Here is a 17415-nt window from a genome sequence, read left to right as displayed (position 1 = left end):
AGATGTGGAGAGAGAGAGTCTCCATGAAGGTATTGACACATATTAAAGTTTAAAAACCCTCTTAATGAATTGTCTAATCTGCACACCGTTGCTGGCATGTTATGATGGCAGTGATTCATGTTGTTACTGTAAGGTCACAATGGTAGTGATGTTTATTTTGGAAAAGTAGCGCCGTGTTTACAGAGTCAGTTTGAATGTCTGTTTACGTTGTAAATATTAATGTTGTGCTTACCTCTCTGTGCGCTCGCTCGCCCTGCAGATATTGACGAGTGTGTTAATGAAACCATCTGTGGGAACTACGGCTTCTGCGAGAACACAGACGGCTCTTTCCGCTGCCAGTGTGACCAAGGCTACACCAACCCGCCAGGAGACATGAGCAAATGTGTCGGTCTGTAACTGCTCTCCATTAGATCATTATTGTGCATTAAAAAAGAAGTGTGGTAATACTATATGTTTTTCTAAAAAAAATGATGAAATCACCAAAACTAACAATGAATTAATCATACTTACAAGTACTGTCTGTGTAGCCGAAGCATGATGGAACTCCTGTTGGGCGCATGCCTGTGCGGAGTACGTGCCTGATCTTACTGACCTCACGCCCTCCTCTCCTGTCTCTCTCAGACGTGAACGAGTGCGAGATGAGCTTGGCGCTGTGCGGGGAGGCCCTGTGTGAGAACTTCGATGGCAGCTTCCTGTGCATCTGCCCCAACGACAATGAGGAATTTGATCCCATCACCAGCCAGTGCCGCTCCCTGGGTAATGGAGCAGGACTAGCACTCACTGTGACCCACGGGACTTAATTCTCCATCCCATCATTGGGAGACGGAGTTTTCCCTGATTTAATGAGCCGTCTCTCATTATCCAAACAAGGTTGACGAGGCGGACATGACTTACTCCACGTCTCCTGACCTGGATGTTTCCATTTGTTTTATAGGCGAGGGTTATGGTTGGGTGGGTTGCCTACAAAAAATTCTATGGGTCTAATCCCTCGAACACATGATGAAGTAACTCCTCCTGTAGAGCCAAGTAAATAACCTAAGTGCCTAGTTACTGTCAACATATTTCCTCACCAAGACAAATAGGAATACGATGTCGCCATTGGCAATTAGCGCTAAAGACACATTGTTCTCTTCCGTGCTAAAATGATCTGAAGTGCAGAGGTTACAGATATGCAACGTATTGCGATTTCAGCGGGACAGAAAAGTGCTTTTGATTCATGGAAACACCATCACGTCTCCATCTTGATAGGCGTATGTGTACACGAATTGGGGCGTATTTACATTACTAGGCCCTCAGCGGGGATGTTTTTTCTTCTGCCTGGGCACTAAACCCCAGCTATGCCTCTGTGTACCTTTTTGCCACATTCCGCTGTTTGCTTTTGACGTGTGTTAATCAATCATGTGAGAGTGAATGGTGTGTTGACTCACATGCCAGTGTTTCCATTTGGCTAAGCCAGCAGCTTAAGGGTGAAATGCCTGGGCCCATGCCTTTGGACAAATGAGCAGGCTCAGCAGTGGCAGGCGAGGGTAATGCACTACCTGCTGCAGGCTTGTGGACACATTAGATGCTGTTACTTTGTGATGATGTACCACTGACGTGATGCAGCGACTAACTTTAAACACATTGAGATCCCACATCAATAGGGAGATTTGAGTTCAGGCTGTTCTATCAGTTTGACTTACCAGATCCCAACCACCTCCACAGGTGTGTTTGTGTAGCTAGCTATGACCTCTGACCTCTCTGTCCTAAATAAATGATTCCTTTGTTCATCTACAGCTGATGTGGATCCGACATCCGCTGCTCGAGTCCCTCCGTCTGCTCCCTCCACTGAGGAGAGGAAAGAGTGCTACTATAACTTGAATGACGCCAACTTCTGTGACAACGTCCTGTCTCGCAACACCACCAAGCAGGAGTGCTGCTGCACGGTGGGGGCCGGCTGGGGGGACGACTGCGAGATCCACGCCTGTCCTCTCCAAGGAAGAGGTGAGATAATCGGTATTGACGCTGTAGAATGAAGTGGGTTGTAGATTATTCAGTGCATGTTTTATTTGTTTCATATTGTCTTTCACTAATGAATCACATTTCTATTTTCCAGATGATTATAACCAGCTGTGCCCGCATGGCAGTGGATTATTACCGCTGCCTGTTCCCTCTACACAAAATCTGGGAGAACAGCGCCCTTACATAGGTACTTTCTTGCAGAAATACTTATATTTTAATGACATCAATGAGCTTTTATAGCTTTGCTTCACACACAATTTTAAACAGACAGGTGCAATGTCTGCAGTCCATTTGACTTTTTAAGACATTTACGAGGCGGTAGAGACTCTCTCCAGCGAGCCACGGCTTAAGGGTATACCTGCCTTCATACCTGACTAATTACATTGACCATAGTGTGTGTTTACAGCTTCTTACAAGAATAACATGAATAACGTTTAAAGCAGGGTGTCAATGATTCGACTGCTGTTACTTTCCATGTGACTTATGTAACGCCGCGGTGTGAATCTGTTTCTCCCCTCAGATGCAAACGAGTGTGAGATGTTTGGATCAGATATCTGTAAGAATGGACAGTGTTCAAATCTCTTTTCTACTTATACCTGCTACTGCCGCTCTGGCTTCTACTATGACAACATCCGGCTTGAGTGTGTGGGTAAGAAATGGCTTCTATTTTTTGTTTTAAATTTTGAAACAGAAGAACTGGGATGTCCCTGTAAAAGGTTTTTCATTTTATTTAAACTATATTCAAGATAATTGGTCCCCCATGTCTCATGCCAGTGGTCTGGCTACTCTTATGATTCAAACGCTGAATCTTGTACCTTTATAACTTCTTGAACCACTTTTTTAATGATCATTACTCCATATTGTAATTTATGTGTCTTTAAATGTGTTTTTAGATTACGATGAGTGTGGGTTTGGAAACGCCTGTGAAGATGGAGAGTGTGTTAACACGGCCGGGTCTTTCAACTGTTTCTGCAGTCCTCCACTAGTCCTGGACAGCACACACCAGCGCTGCATCGGCCTCAACGCCACAGAAGGTGTTACAACATAATACATTGAATTTTCACAGTGGGAGAGTTTTTTTATATTATTTTACTGGTATTAATCAGGTTGTGATCAACAAACCTGTAAAAAAACAAATCTATTTAGGGCAGAAACGAATAATCAATTAGCTGACCAACCAAGTTTGTTGTCTAAAATGAAGGTTTTGTCGAGGATGGAGGTGGGGATCTGTCCGGTCCTTACAGAAATTCACTTTTCTTTTCACTACCACAGAATGATATTTAGGTGATATAAACTGCTGGATCTTTAGTTTACACTTTTTCTCCCTCCTCATCTGTCTCCCAGAAACTCTCGAGCCAGGTCACGATGTGCACATGGATATTTGCTGGCAGCATCTTGAGGGGGACAACATCTGCTCACAACCCTTGCAGGGACGCAGAAGTACATACACCGAATGCTGCTGCCTGTGGGGCATCGCCTGGAGCGGACAGTGTGCCTTCTGTCCCAGGAAAGACTCTGGTGAGAAGCTGGATGCACAGACGTCAATGTATTAACACATCATTGTTATTAACATCCAAAACATAACCCCACCGTGTGCTGCTGTATTCAGATGACTACGCAGTGATGTGCAACCTTCCTCGGAGAGGAGAAACAGACAGTCTGCGAGAGAGGCCGGGATATGAGTACGGTCTTGAGGGCCCAGAGGAGCCTTTTGTTCCTCCGTACTGGGACAGTTATGGCGGCCCTGCAGGACCCTATGACATTCCTGATGGCATTCCTCTCTTTAATGACAATGACTACAGCGTTCAACAGCCACCTTCCCGTGTTCCTATTCCACGACCACGAGAGCAGCAGCCACGGCCAGTGGATTCCTATGCTGGTGGGTAAATGCATCCTGTATAATATACGTCATTCTAAATGCTCTATTGCATTGATCAATACAAATAAATTAGCTCCAGTCATGACAATTGGAAATCAAAAGATCGCCAATACTGGTTGCCTAAAGACGGCTCGCACCAGTGATGGGCAAAGTCATCAAACTCATAAGTAGCAATAGGATAATGGAAGATTACAACATTGAAAGTACAATCTTGCATTACAATGTTTATTCAAGCAATACTATATGAGTATTGCCTCAACCTTAAAGTGTCTTTCATTGATATTTTCTAATTAAAATGTATCAAATGACCATGGAAAACGATGTGAAAGGGGTCATTTGAAATGATGAACCTACAGAGACTGTTTACGGAGCTTCATCGGGATATTCAGCTCAATGTTTTGCCGTCCGGCCCCCAACTTCACTTTTTTGGTTCACTCTCACAACTCTCATAGCAGGCAGCTGTTTTCAGTGAAAACGCTCTGAACTCCCACTGTTCACTAACGCCTACCTACAAGCAGCAAACAGCAGACAGACAAAGTAAACATTTACCAGCTAAAGAGCCTGGTGTTTATTTCAGTAGTTGGTAGAGAACAAACCAAAGAGATAGACTAAAAGAGAGTGAATAGTGGACTTTCATTCATCAGGTGACCAGAAAGACAACTCCAAATGAATGATAATGTTGCTTCGTAACTGCTGGTTGGGTAAATAAGGGTTTCTTTTTTTAATAATAACAATATCACAAGATTTTCCCTATTTCTGTGTCCAATCAGATCGCTACGATGGCTTTGAGGGTCTCCGGGCGGAGGAATGCGGAATTCTGAACGGGTGTGAAAACGGTCGCTGCGTTCGTGTGCGAGAGGGCTACACCTGTGACTGCTTCGACGGCTACGAACTTGACCTGAACAAGATGGCCTGTCTAGGTGAGTTCTTCCTCGACAGACCACCCACGTGTAGGCTCAGTGCTCCAAGTTAAAATGTTCAGGGCCTTTCTAAATAGGGAATCAATCACACGTCATTTAATCTTGTTTTAAAATGCGGTGTTGAGTCTCAAAATCCAACCACAGTGAACTTCTGGTTTAAGTCTTTTGGAGCCAGGACTTGGATTAATTTCAGTGAGGTAACCCGCCATGCAGTATATCATCAAGCTCAAGGAGAAGCTTCGAATTTAACAACCTTACATTAAGTTATATTTTATGGGAAACTAATGAAAGCAGTGCACTTCTCAAAACCATCATGTTACCCTTTAGTCTGAAAGTCCCACTCTGCCAAGAGTAAGGAGACCTTGAATCTTAGCCACTCAGTGTATTATATGAGATACTATATCTTTTAAGCGTACTTTGTTTGTTTAGTAAGAAAGTGAGACTGTCTTGTTGTAATGAAATGCTATGGTTACAATATTCTGTCTGCGTACAAGCTTATCAGCTCCAAGGCCAGACGTTTTCCCAAGGAAAGTGATTGAATTCCAACCCTGTGGAAACATGTGGGAGCTGTGCAACTCGTGCCGTGCCTCCTTTTATACATATCAGCACGAGCATTTCCCCTGCAGAACATGACATAAACAGAAGGAGGGTCATTTGAGATGGACTGCGATGAAATGACAATCAGACCTCCCGAGGTGCTGACAAAGGGAAAGAAAAATCACTTGAAGGCCAAGAAGAAACCAAATCCAATGCATTGTTAATCATTATAATTCTCAACAGTTCAGTGCTCGAGATGGCTGGCAATTCCAGTTCAGACCCCATCTAGCCGACACGCAACATGACGTGGTGTTTAATTAAAGATATACAAGATTAAATATTTTGCAACATATTGTTGTCGTTGAGTAAAAACTTGGTACCTCCAAATGTGAACTTTTGCGAAACTAATTAAAACACTGTGGTTTATTGCTCACAAGATTACGTAACCATTTCAACAACCCCAGCTCATTTAATGGCTGATTGGAGCTATTGGTCATATCACATTATCAGATTAATCGTTGGGTCTAATCATCGTCTTGTTTTGTCCGACCGACAATCCAAAGCTCCAAAACATCTAATTTACTAAAACGTGGGAAGCAGACAAGCAGCAAATCCTCATATATAAGAAGCTGAGACCAGAGAAGGTTCGGCGATTGATGGATTATCAAGATAGTAGCAGATACATTTTATTTCGATCAATCAACCAATCATTGCAGCTTTAGGACTATGGATATTCAAATAAAGACTTTTCACATTTGAATACATAATGAACACTACTGGGAAGTTACTAAATGATATGAAAATATAAAAAACAATTATAACAATTGACCCGCCCTTTACGAACTTTTCTCCTCCGTTAGTTTAGTTAGTTTTGTTTCATCTCTGCTGATGAAAGCTAAAGAAAGAACGAAAGTTAGCATGGAAGGGAAAAAAAGAGAAATAAGGGAAGTTAAAATGAAATGTAAAATGATTAATGGTTGTAGCATTCCTGTATCCCACTCCTCATATACCCACAAGGCCACTCAGCAGCAGATGTGGCGCAGGCAGATGTTTGGGCTGTGAAATCTCCTTGCTGACGAACTCGTCATGTCTCCTTTTCTCGCAGACATAAACGAGTGTGAGGACATCAGCGACAAGGTGCCCTTGTGTCAGAACGGGCAGTGCACAAACACAGAGGGGTCGTATAAGTGCACCTGTTTGCCAGGCTTCCTGGCCTCCGCAGAGCCACACAAATGCATCCCAGAGATCCCAGCGATCCCAGAGATCCCAGAGTCTGGGCTTGTGGAGACAGGAAACTGAGACAGACTGCTGGCTTTTCCTGCTCCCTCAAAGATCACCTTACACCCTATGCCCTCTTCCCAAGGGGCCTGGCACTAAACCTCCAACAGCAACGCTTAGACATCCAAACTTGTTTCCCTACATGCACACACACACACACACACACACACACACACACACACACACACACACACACACACACACACACACACACACACACACACACACACACATTCAAACCCCCTCATACATTCAAGAGGACCAGGAATGGTGCAGTAAATGTATTACATGGGATTTAGTATTCACCAGATATCCATTTGCCTTAAAGGGATTTTGTGGACTGATCTTTTTTACTCAGTAACCCCGGGCAATTTGATATGCAGATATATTTTCCACATTATCTTCTCTGTCACTTTTCTTTGTTGTGTTATTTATTTCATTTGCATGACGGGCCTCTGCAAACATAGAAAGCGACCTATTTCAGAGGGCATACTTGATTCCTCTTGTTTTATTTGTTTCAATAATTGACCTCAGAGACAGCGTGGGGAGATAACAAATGTCTTTTGTAGAAGAAGGAATGCCTTAAGAAATCAGCCACTCATAAATCAGTGTGTGCCTCAGTGTCAAACCTCTCACCAATTGTCTCACTCAGTCATGTTATTAACATTGGCCTTGGACTAAATGGACGCCAGGTTTGATAAACATCAGAAATTCAAAGAACTTTACCCACAACCGCCTTTCTATTCTTCAAGATTAACCACAAGCTGAAGAATCTCCGGACCAGGAAGTGAGAAGTGAACACAGACCAACTAACACATTTCAAAGTCAGCCTTTACTTGGACTTGGAAAGACTGTAGATGTATATGATGATCTTTGTAATGTTTTTTTTTTTGTTTAAAGGTGCAATATGTAGAACCTGTTTGACACCATTTTTACTATCTTTAAACCCGCTATTAAGTAGGGAAACATGGACTCAGTTGCTGATCCCGACAGTACTACATGTTTTATACTTTAACACGTTTTGACTTATCAAAGTTTGTTTCCAGGCTACATTCTGGTTTAACTTCTGAAACCACAGGTTGAAATTATCCTCAAATATTACAGCCTTTATGTACCAGTGTCACACCGGCAAAAGGATCCAGAACTCACATCAGACCGTTCCCATGTTTGCATCTCTGAATGCATGTGAAGACACAGGCTTCGTTGGAGAGGTTTGGTATATTTTGTACAGATCTAGTACTATGTATTATTTTTGTTACATATTCTCTTAATGCATTATAGCACAACCAATATTTTGTTTGACATAAAACATAAAATGTAAGAAAAATCTGGCATTATAGCTTTGTAGATTTATAAATGTCTGTAAAAATGTTGTAAGCATATCTTTTTATGTATGAGGAGAGTGGCTGACACTGTACCAGAGGAACTGTGTGTATACCCTGCCCTGTGGCGCAGACAATGAAATATATTTTTTGGAAGTGGCAGCACTGTTCTAATTACAGACATTTTGTCTCTTCAAGTTCATTACAAAGACAATGCTTTTGAAATACAAGCACCAACTTATGTGTGTCACAACTTTAAGGCTAAATATTAGTAATTGCGAACATAATTTCTCTTAGTCTTTGTTGGATCCTAATGTCATGAATGTATTATAGGCAGTATTGGCCGACTCATTTTGTTTCTCAACTCTCACTTATACCTTTTTGTCTTTTATATTCAGGTTTATTGGCATTATCTGTCTCATGGATTGAACTTCTCAGCAACGCAGAAACATGTCTAATTCCAACTTTGGACAACGACTATAAGTTCATGACTAATAGCCTTAACATCCATTCATAACCTATTAACCTACTGTTGTACAAATGTTTCCACTCGATGTCCACTGTACTTTACCGTGCTGTTCAAATTATCGGCAAGTTGGGATATTTAAAGTCTTTCAAAACCGAAAATAACTTGAGATAAATGTCTGGTTGTAAAGCTGTGGTCATTGGAAATATCATGTTCATTCATTTTGTTTACCTCTTGACTGTAATCACTATCAGTCATCAAAATAAAAACATAAAATATATCAATCTCTTTGACGATTTACTTGGAGGAAAATGGCACCAAACACACCTTGCATTTACTGTGCGTATGCATATGTGTATTTGTTTCAAAACAACAACCGTAAGTATGTTAGTTGTAGTATGTAGTATACTATGACTAGTAATGATAATAAAGGCACAAGACATTATTCTTGCACCGAGCAGTTTAGTTATTGAACAGTTGTGTGTGTGTGTGTGCGTGTGTGTGTGTGTGTGTGCACATAGCATAGCAGGCACATTAGTGTGTGATGTAAGTGGTCCGAGGTGATGGAAGACATATTCAGATCATTTACAAAAGTAGTAATACCACAATGTAAAAATATTCCATTACAAGTAAAGTTGTTACCACAAAATGTACTTTCAGCTATGTTTTCAGAGTGTTGTATTAGTAAACACTTTTGTTGTTGGATTATTAAAGTATTATTTTGTACATCCTAGAACGTAATCAGCCTTGTAATGGTGCAGCTGGTCATTTCACGTGATTCACATACTGTTGTATATTTCTTTTCTTTTGGTGACAAATCTTGATCCAAAAAATAGCTATAGCTGCCACATAAGTGTAGTGCAGTTAAGAGTACAATGTTTTCTTCTGAAATATATTGAAGTAGAAGCATTTCGTAACACAAAATGAAAATACATCAGGGCACCTCAAATTGCACTTCCAATATAAATGACTGGAGCAAATGCACTTAGTTTCTAACCACTGGTGTTTTGGGCTATTTGACTCATGTCAATGGACACACTTAACATTTCTGGGGACCGGAAATTCTGACTGAATTCATTTTTAAACGAAACACAATTGTTTAGTATATGGTTTATTTCTATCTCAAAATGATGTATTAAACTACATCGCCCTCTAGTGGCCAAATAGCCACCTCAAACGTTCCCCCATTGGTTAACCAGAGAACTAACCCAGAAGCATTCTGGGTAACTGTATTTACCCTTCAACGGTCATGCTCACATACATGAAACAGTAGACTACAGCTCCCAGAAACCGCTTCGCTTCATGCGTGTTCCGTTGACTCGAGCTACCAAACCTCTCGTGCTCCAACTGTGATGCTAATGTAAACATTTTAATAATAAAACGGTAATTTGAGGCGAAAGAAGCCGTTAGTAATTTGTCACATATTATCGTGCGGAATGCCGCCGCCTTGTGCCGCGTGGACACTTGGTTAGCGAGCGAGGGAAGGTGCGTTATCGATGTGAAAGTCTGAGTAGCTCGGCTGCAGTGTAACATATAGTGTAATAAGTGGCCATTTGTTTACCTGGGAAGGTAAGTCATTCACTGTCAATATCGCCTGTTTTGATGTATGCAGTGTTGAGAGCTGATACCTGGTGCTCCCGTATTTAACCCAACGTTAGCTGTGCTAATGCTGTTATTTGCCCCCAGACGGCACAGTCACACATCTACATGAAACCCATTTATTAGCTCATTGTAACCTATGGTCAAACGTTAGCTAGTGTTACCAGAACATTAGACTTAAGGGGGCCTGGTCAGTGTATTACAAGTTCCGTGTCCTAATGGCAAAGGAAGAATGTATTACACAACTGAACACAGCAGGGGACACTTCAACACTACGACACAGGAGAACCGTTCCCACATCCTCGGAGACCCTCCAAACCCTGTCCGAGGACAGACGCAGTCAGACTGCTGAACTAGATGACACTCAGTCTTCAAATGGGACATCTGCTCACTTTTCGCCTGGAGGACATTTCAGCCAGGACCCCCAGAGCAGTCGAGTGGTGCTGATGTTGGTGGCGGGGCTGTGCTTCGCCACACGCCTATACAAGATAACAGAGCCTCCTCATGTGTGGTGAGTTAAAAGTCCTGTCGTGCGTGTCGATTTTGTGTGTCTTAGTGTGCCATTTTTAACATGCGTGACTGGTGTTGATGTTTCAGCTGGGATGAGACGCACTTTGGAAAGATGGGAAGCTACTACATCAACAGGACCTTCTTCTTCGATGTCCATCCCCCTCTTGCAAAAGTGAGATCACAGATGATCCCTTTTCATGTCTGTCTTCAGGGAGACCTCTCGAGTATGAGTATTCAGCTCCGTTAATCTGTTGCAGATGCTGATCGGTCTCGCCGGTTACATGACCGGTTATGATGGAACCTTTCCTTTCGGAAAGCCAGGAGATAAATATGAACATCACAACTACTGGGGGATGAGAGGAGTATGTTGTTTTCCACACAATGAAACCCTCTCTTCTTATTGATTGACAATGCAATTTGAATATATACGTATGGGCTTGTCACAACTTTAAAAGGACAAGACGTTATGGCTGCTAATATGCCTGTCCTGCCTCTTGCCCAACAGCTCTGTGCCGTGTTGGGCTCCTTTCTCCCAATCTTTGCCTATGTCATAGTGCAGGACTTATCTCGGTCGTACACTGCTGCTCTCATCACTGCCACCCTGCTCATATTTGGTGAGTAATCATACCTTTTGGTTTCTTTCACTGATCTTATGAACAGCAACTTTGAGAACACATGAACATGTATTTCAATATCAAATAATTCAATGCATGTGCTCCTGACAGACACTGGCTGCATCACAATTTCCCAGTACATCCTGTTAGACCCTATACTCTTGTTCTTCATCATGGCAGCTGTGCTGAGCATGGTCAAGTTCAACCTGCAGAGATTCAGGTAGCACACCACTTTAATTGTTGTACCTTGTCCTATGCAATGCAGTGGTGAAATCATTCTTTGATGAATCAATGATTTGACCAACAGTGAGTTAATAGATGATTATAGTCAATAAAGTCAACCGGTTAATCATCAATTATTCCTCTTTTTTGTTCTGGTAAAAAAAAGGTCCACACATTTCCTGGTTGCAACTACATTCCACATTTAATACTGCTGATTTATTTTTGTTGAAAAATAATTTGATTTAAAACCTTGTTTTATTTATGAGATTTTGTTTACCAACTAATTAACTGATTGCTAGAAAAAATATATTTATCAGTATGTTAAAATAAAAACTGCAGTTACAGTACAAGAATAAAACTTTCCGGCTCATACTTTACACTGGGTGGTACATAGGTGTAGTATGCAATGTGCTCATTCAACTTGTTAAGCAGTTTATTTGAGTGTTGCGCGTTTCCTGTGGTTTTCAGGCCTTTTACTTCGTACTGGTGGCTGTGGCTGGTACTGACTGGTGTGAACCTTGCTGGGGCTTTAGGGGTGAAGTTTGTGGGTCTGTTTGTCATCCTGCTGGTGGGGCTGAACACAGTCTGGGACCTCTGGAGAATTTTGGGAGACCTGAGCCTCTCACTGGTAAACAGCAGCACACTTTGAATGGTAGTGGTAACTGATTGTGTCGATGAGCAGCGCCAGAGGATTCACTGTTCTGTGCTCTTCTCGCCTTATTGTCTGGCTCCAGGTGGAAATATCAAAGCACTTCCTGGCTCGGGTTGTTGGACTCATCCTGGTTCCACTCTTCCTCTATGTTACAATCTTTGCAGTCCACTTTGTTGTGTTGAACAAAAGGTGTGTCTGAATGCTCTGTTCAGCCTGTATTGCATGAAGACAGCCACATTGTTTGGGTCATCATGATTGTTTTCTCTCACCAGTGGACCGGGCGACGGCTTCTTCAGTTCAGCTTTTCAGTCACGTCTAATCGGCAACAATCTCCACAATGCCTCCATGCCTGAGTGTGAGTCACAAACAAGTGTGTGAATAAACCACACAATGCTGCAGCTGTGTTTACTACAACACCTGTAAGAAAAGGAGGGCAAAAATAAATGTAGGCGTTCCCTCAGTGTTGATGACAGATGGGCGGAAACGTTTGCTTACATTTGACTGTCTTTACAAAGTAACATATCACAGATTTACTATGAAGGCGTATTGTTCCATAATTGGCTCTTGCGGTGGTACCTTGTCAATTTAAGCTTAAGTTTCAAAAGTAATTTTGTATTAAATGTAAACATTAAATGTTTCTTGTGTTTAGTAATAATTTGGGTCAATGTCTTGTTCATCTGATGCAGACCTGGCTTATGGCTCCACCATCACAGTAAAAAACCTCCGTATTGCTGGAGGCTATTTACACTCTCATTGGCACTTATACCCAGAGGGAGTGGGAGCGAGGCAGCAGCAGGTGAGGCTAAAGGTTCAATGAAAATCATTCTCAAACATAATTAAATGTCTTATTATCAGCGATAATTTTTTTTCTCTGCCATTTGCTTCCAGGTGACAGCCTATCTCCATAAGGACTACAACAACGTGTGGCTTGTTCACAAACAGGATAATAATGCATGTGAGAAGATGCATTTGATTTACTCTTAAGAGATATCAGTGGCATTCATTTAGGTCATAAGGAAGTCATGTGCGAGCCTCTTGTTTTTTTTAATCTCTATTAAGCTCAATCTGTGACAGCTGACCTTGTTCGTCACGGTGACATCATTCGACTGGAGCACAAAGAGTAAGTAGTGAAATGAAAAACATTGTATATGATGTCCACTGATTCAAAGGATGTCTCGCATCTAAAAGTCATTCCAATCCAGATGCTGTGCATGTTTTTGCAATAATGTGATTGTTCCTGCTCCCTTCAGAACCACCCGTAACCTTCACGGTCACCTCCATGAGGCTCCTCTGACCAAGAAGCACTTCCAGGTTACAGGCTATGGCATTGTGAGTACAGCCATAACATAAAGCTGCACTTAAAGAGATTCCTTTTTGAACTTTCCTGCTCTGTACAGGTGACTGAAAACAACTTCTGAGTGAAGTTGAAGGTGGTTTCCACTGCTCATTGACACTCACTGCATGATGATTAAGGATCATACTTGCGCTGACACCAAATGAAAATCTCTTGATTGATGCAATTGGCTTTTTCGTAAGTCTGTTGTCAACTTTAAGATAATTTTTCATGTTAAATTTGTTGTTGTTTTTGTTGTTTTGCAGTCCGTTTTCTGTGATAAAACTGTAACGCTGCCTTCTTGACCAGGGCCAACTTATAAAACTATTAATGGCCTTATTCAGCATTAATAACATTGCATTCTGATTGCATGTCGTCATGTATTTGAATGTCCCCAATCTTAAAACACATCTTCACCTTTGGCCTGTTCTTAGAATGGCACAGGTGACACCAATGACCTGTGGCAGGTGGAGGTGTGTGGAGGCCAGAAAGGTGACGTGGTGAAGGTGCTGCGGAGCAAAATCCGCTTTCTGCACCGAGCTACCGGCTGTGTGCTTTACTCGTCTGGAAAGACTCTCCCAAAGTGGTAAAACTCATCTTCTCTGCTCCTCCTTTTCCGTTCAAGATTCATTATATGGTGGTGTAAGAAGTATTAAGATCCTCTACTTAAGTTAAAGTACTAATACCACACTGTCACAAAAGTTCTGCATTGAAAATGTCTTCAGTAAAAGTGCGTTAGCATAGTCAGGAAGTGTACTTAAAATATTAAAATAAAAGTACTCAATATGGAATGATTTCCCCTGTGGCTGTTATATTTATACACTTATTTATTATTACTCATGCATTATAGTAAAAGCTGGATTATCCTGTTGAAATAGGCTGAGGTAGATTTTGAACTGTTGTTGTAAATTGCATTGTTTTTGTATTATAATTGTTTAGGACTGCAATTCATGATTATATTCTCTGTTACTCGTTGGATTGTTTGGTTTGTAAAAATCCAGAAAATAGTGAGAAATGCTGTCACAGTTGTCCAACAAAAGCTCTTCTAATGTTTCTTTAATACAAATTCTTAAATTGTTAAGTAACTACTAACTAATGATGTCAGATCATTTTAGTGGAATAACAAGTTTAGTATCTCCCTCTGAAATGTAGCTAAAGTAAAAGTACGTTGCACTCAAGAAGTACAGTACTTGAGAAAATGCACATGGTTACGTTCCACCACTGGTTATGTGCATGGCCAGTCAAAGGTCACGTCTTGTTTCTGTCCAGGGGCTGGGAACAGGTGGAGGTGACCTGTAGTCCCTACTTGAAGGAGACTCCAAGCTCTCAGTGGAACATTGAAGATCACATCAACCCCAAATGTAAGAAACGCACTCCTTGTGCTCCTGCGCTTCTGTCTCCACCTCATGATGTCAGACACTAACCAACATGTCCCTTTTGTCCTTGTGTGTTCTGGCAGTGCCCAACATTAGTTTGTCTGTGCTGAAGCCCCATTTCCTGGAGATCCTACTGGAGTCCCACATTGTTATGATAAGAGTAAGAAACAATGAGAGAAGTTACAGATCCGTGCGTAAAGAACGTGTTTCATCAGAAATCATTTATTGACATATGATGTGTCTTTTTAGGGTAACAGTGGCTTGAAACCCAAAGACAATGAGATGAACTCAAAACCCTGGCATTGGCCCATCAACTATCAGGTGTGTTGAATAATCTACATTATAAATTGTATTTTTATCAAAGTCTAATAAATGCATGAGCACTTTTAACTACTAAAGTGTTCTTGGTTTGTTTATGTGAAGGGCTTGAGGTTTTCTGGAGTGAATGACACAGAGTATCGTGTTTACCTGTTGGGGAACCCTGTAAGTCTGTCTTAAGCTTGCTTCCTGTTTCCTGTTGTCGCTCTTCTCTGACCAACGCACGCACATTAAAGCTCTCATGGTTAAATACTCCTTTTATTGTTTTGTTCAGGTGGTCTGGTGGATGAACCTGGCCAGTTTGGGATTGTATCCTATCATGGTGGCAGTGGCGTCTATAACGCTCCAAAGAGGTTTCTCATTGGGCCAAAAAAGAATAGGTATGCTTATTGACAGTGAAACTGACTGATCCGCAGCAGTAGATGGATGATTTAAACATTTAAATAAGAGTTATATACTCTCCTCTGCCATTCAGAGCATTCTCTTGTGCTTATGAGAGAAGGAGGGCTGCTGCTCCTCGGTTGGCTGCTGCACTATGCACCTTTCTACACAATGGGGCGTGTCCTCTACTTCCACCACTACTTCCCTGCAATGCTCTTCAGCAGCATGCTAACAGGTACCACATCTCACTGCATTTTGACTGCTCCCACTACATCGACCGGAGGTTTTCAGAGAGCAAGGAGAGACGTGACGCAAAGATACCACATGATGATTGTGTGGTAAAGTACTTGCAGCCGATTATTGCAATTTGTGTCACAAAACCATTTTTAGATGATGTGACTTCTGCAGATATCATTGTCAATTGGGATTAAAAATCCACCTAGAAATCATAGGAAAAAAGATAACTTTTAACTTCAGAACTTGTCTTAAGTATCAAATTAATCCGATGATGGTTGTTGGTACATCCATGGGAACATTGCAAACAGGAGCTGTTATAGGACAAAAAACAACACGTTGTAGTATATAGCTCAGTTACTCAATGGCATAGTTGTACTTCCTGTTTGGATAGTTTAGATCCCCCTGTGGTTTGTAATTATTGAGCATGATCAGGGTTATATTTGATAAACTCCTGAATAAACAAAGCAGTCCTGTTGGTCTCAGCATTATAACATTCTGTTTGTTTTGCACAGGAATCACATTCGACGTTCTGTTGAAAAGCACCGACCTGCTACTCCGCCCGCCTTATTCTGATTGGCTGCAGAGACTCGGGCAGATGGTACTTCTGTTTAGTGTTCTCTACAGGTGAGCTGACACGAGAGTAACTACTGTCGAGGAAAATTGTATTGTAGTTAAATCTTTCATCACTTTGTGATGTCTGCTGTATTTAATGAGGTGTATTGTAATTATACATACATTTCAATACCCACTTTACTTTGATACTCTTAAATGCCTTTCAAATGCTGTAGATGAAGACAGTGTAATCAATATTAGAGTCATAGTTTGGGAGATACCATTATTTTCTTTCTTAACGTGAGATAGATTAGACGATCAATACCTCTCTTGTCTCTGTCTTTTCAACAGCAGGCGTGTAGCTTAGCACAAAAGGGGGGGTGGGGGGGGATTTTTTAAGAGTGCTTCTTTTACGTTGTATTAATCACTGCAATCCAATTTTCTGTCTCTTAGTTTCTACCTGTTCCATCCGCTCTCATACGGCATGACGGGTCCTCTGGCACACGAGCCGGGCAGCGCCATGGCTGGCCAGAAGTGGATGGACTCCTGGGAGTTCTAGTCAGCTTTGCACGAAGAATACATAAGAATATTATTATGAATATGAGGGACTTTAGTCAATCATGTGTCTCACGGACTTATGGTTTTACAGTGTTTACATAAAATAATCTTTTTTAAAGGGTTCTGACTGCACACACTGCTATTAAATCTCTACCTGTCCATGTATTTATGTGTCTCAACATTTTCAAGTATTGTAGTCTATATAAAATGTGTAAAGAGTGCTTTGTGAAACAGAATATGGAAGCCAGAGTGTTGTTGAGTATTAGAGAGTACAGTTTTCAACACTTTTCATCACCAAGCTGCCTTAACTCACAACAATCTTACATCTTGGCCTCACAGTATATGTGGATACTGTATGTCACAATGATATAAGATAAAGTGCCTGAAAGGAAGTAATGAAGTAAATCTGAAAAGCTTAAGTGTTGCATCTCCGTGTTGGTACGTTTTATAGAAAACACTTTTTTACATAGTTATTGGCTATCAGAGACTGTATTTTCATTTGTGATCTTCTTGGTCTCAGTGCCCGGTATTTTTATATGGTATTTAGACACCAGTGATTTTACATCATAAGACTACTACTGACTGTGTCATGTACATTACAGTATGATCATTAAAAGGGGATATTCTAGTAGTCTGTGCTTATTTGTGCTTATTTATGTT

The 17415-nt window shown here is 41.3% G+C and overlaps 2 protein-coding genes across 4 annotated transcripts in view; both read left to right on the top strand.

Moving 5' to 3' along the window:
- LOC117725417 (latent-transforming growth factor beta-binding protein 2-like) overlaps nucleotides 1-8657 on the top strand; it is a 75863-nt gene extending 67206 nt beyond the window's left edge. The window contains 10 exon segments of the mRNA XM_034525565.1: nucleotides 260-388; nucleotides 622-756; nucleotides 1777-1983; nucleotides 2096-2188; nucleotides 2522-2650; nucleotides 2895-3035; nucleotides 3346-3519; nucleotides 3611-3880; nucleotides 4651-4800; nucleotides 6443-8657. Coding sequence (XP_034381456.1) covers nucleotides 260-388; nucleotides 622-756; nucleotides 1777-1983; nucleotides 2096-2188; nucleotides 2522-2650; nucleotides 2895-3035; nucleotides 3346-3519; nucleotides 3611-3880; nucleotides 4651-4800; nucleotides 6443-6636 — 1622 coding nt within the window. The 3' untranslated portion in view covers nucleotides 6637-8657.
- A 996-nt stretch (nucleotides 8658-9653) lies between these two features.
- On the top strand, nucleotides 9654-17386 carry pomt2 (protein-O-mannosyltransferase 2). Of its 3 annotated transcripts, none has more exons than XM_034525325.1 (22): nucleotides 9654-9972; nucleotides 10286-10513; nucleotides 10600-10684; nucleotides 10770-10874; nucleotides 11018-11126; nucleotides 11238-11346; nucleotides 11817-11976; nucleotides 12083-12189; nucleotides 12273-12355; nucleotides 12687-12796; nucleotides 12889-12955; nucleotides 13060-13120; nucleotides 13251-13329; nucleotides 13768-13919; nucleotides 14603-14694; nucleotides 14793-14869; nucleotides 14959-15030; nucleotides 15133-15192; nucleotides 15302-15407; nucleotides 15503-15643; nucleotides 16158-16269; nucleotides 16651-17386. In XM_034525325.1, exons 2-22 carry the CDS (start codon nucleotides 10449-10451, stop codon nucleotides 16754-16756), a joined length of 2058 nt encoding a protein of 685 aa, XP_034381216.1. In that variant the 5' UTR covers nucleotides 9654-9972; nucleotides 10286-10448; the 3' UTR covers nucleotides 16757-17386. The 3 variants fall into 3 exon arrangements, with proteins under 3 accessions (XP_034381216.1, XP_034381215.1, XP_034381213.1); XM_034525324.1 differs by having other exon boundaries at nucleotides 10258-10513; XM_034525322.1 differs by having other exon boundaries at nucleotides 9654-10513.
- The last annotated feature ends 29 nt before the right edge of the window (nucleotides 17387-17415 follow it).

This window comes from Cyclopterus lumpus, chromosome 22, assembly GCF_009769545.1.
Source record: "Cyclopterus lumpus isolate fCycLum1 chromosome 22, fCycLum1.pri, whole genome shotgun sequence".
In the NCBI taxonomy this organism is placed as follows: Eukaryota; Metazoa; Chordata; class Actinopteri; order Perciformes; family Cyclopteridae; genus Cyclopterus; species Cyclopterus lumpus.
Note: the sequence above shows the minus strand (reverse complement) of the source record. Positions and strands in the feature narration are given on the sequence as shown.

Bases quoted from the DNA above. Each gene is read 5' to 3' on its own strand.
- pomt2 (XM_034525322.1), top strand. From the start codon at position 10,221: ATGGCAAAGGAAGAATGTATTACACAACTGAACACAGCAGGGGACACT. The intron at 10,875-11,017 runs GTATGTTGTTTT...CTTGCCCAACAG, and splicing joins ACTACTGGGGGATGAGAGGA to CTCTGTGCCGTGTTGGGCTC. The intron at 14,695-14,792 runs GTAAGAAACGCA...GTGTTCTGGCAG, and splicing joins AGATCACATCAACCCCAAAT to TGCCCAACATTAGTTTGTCT.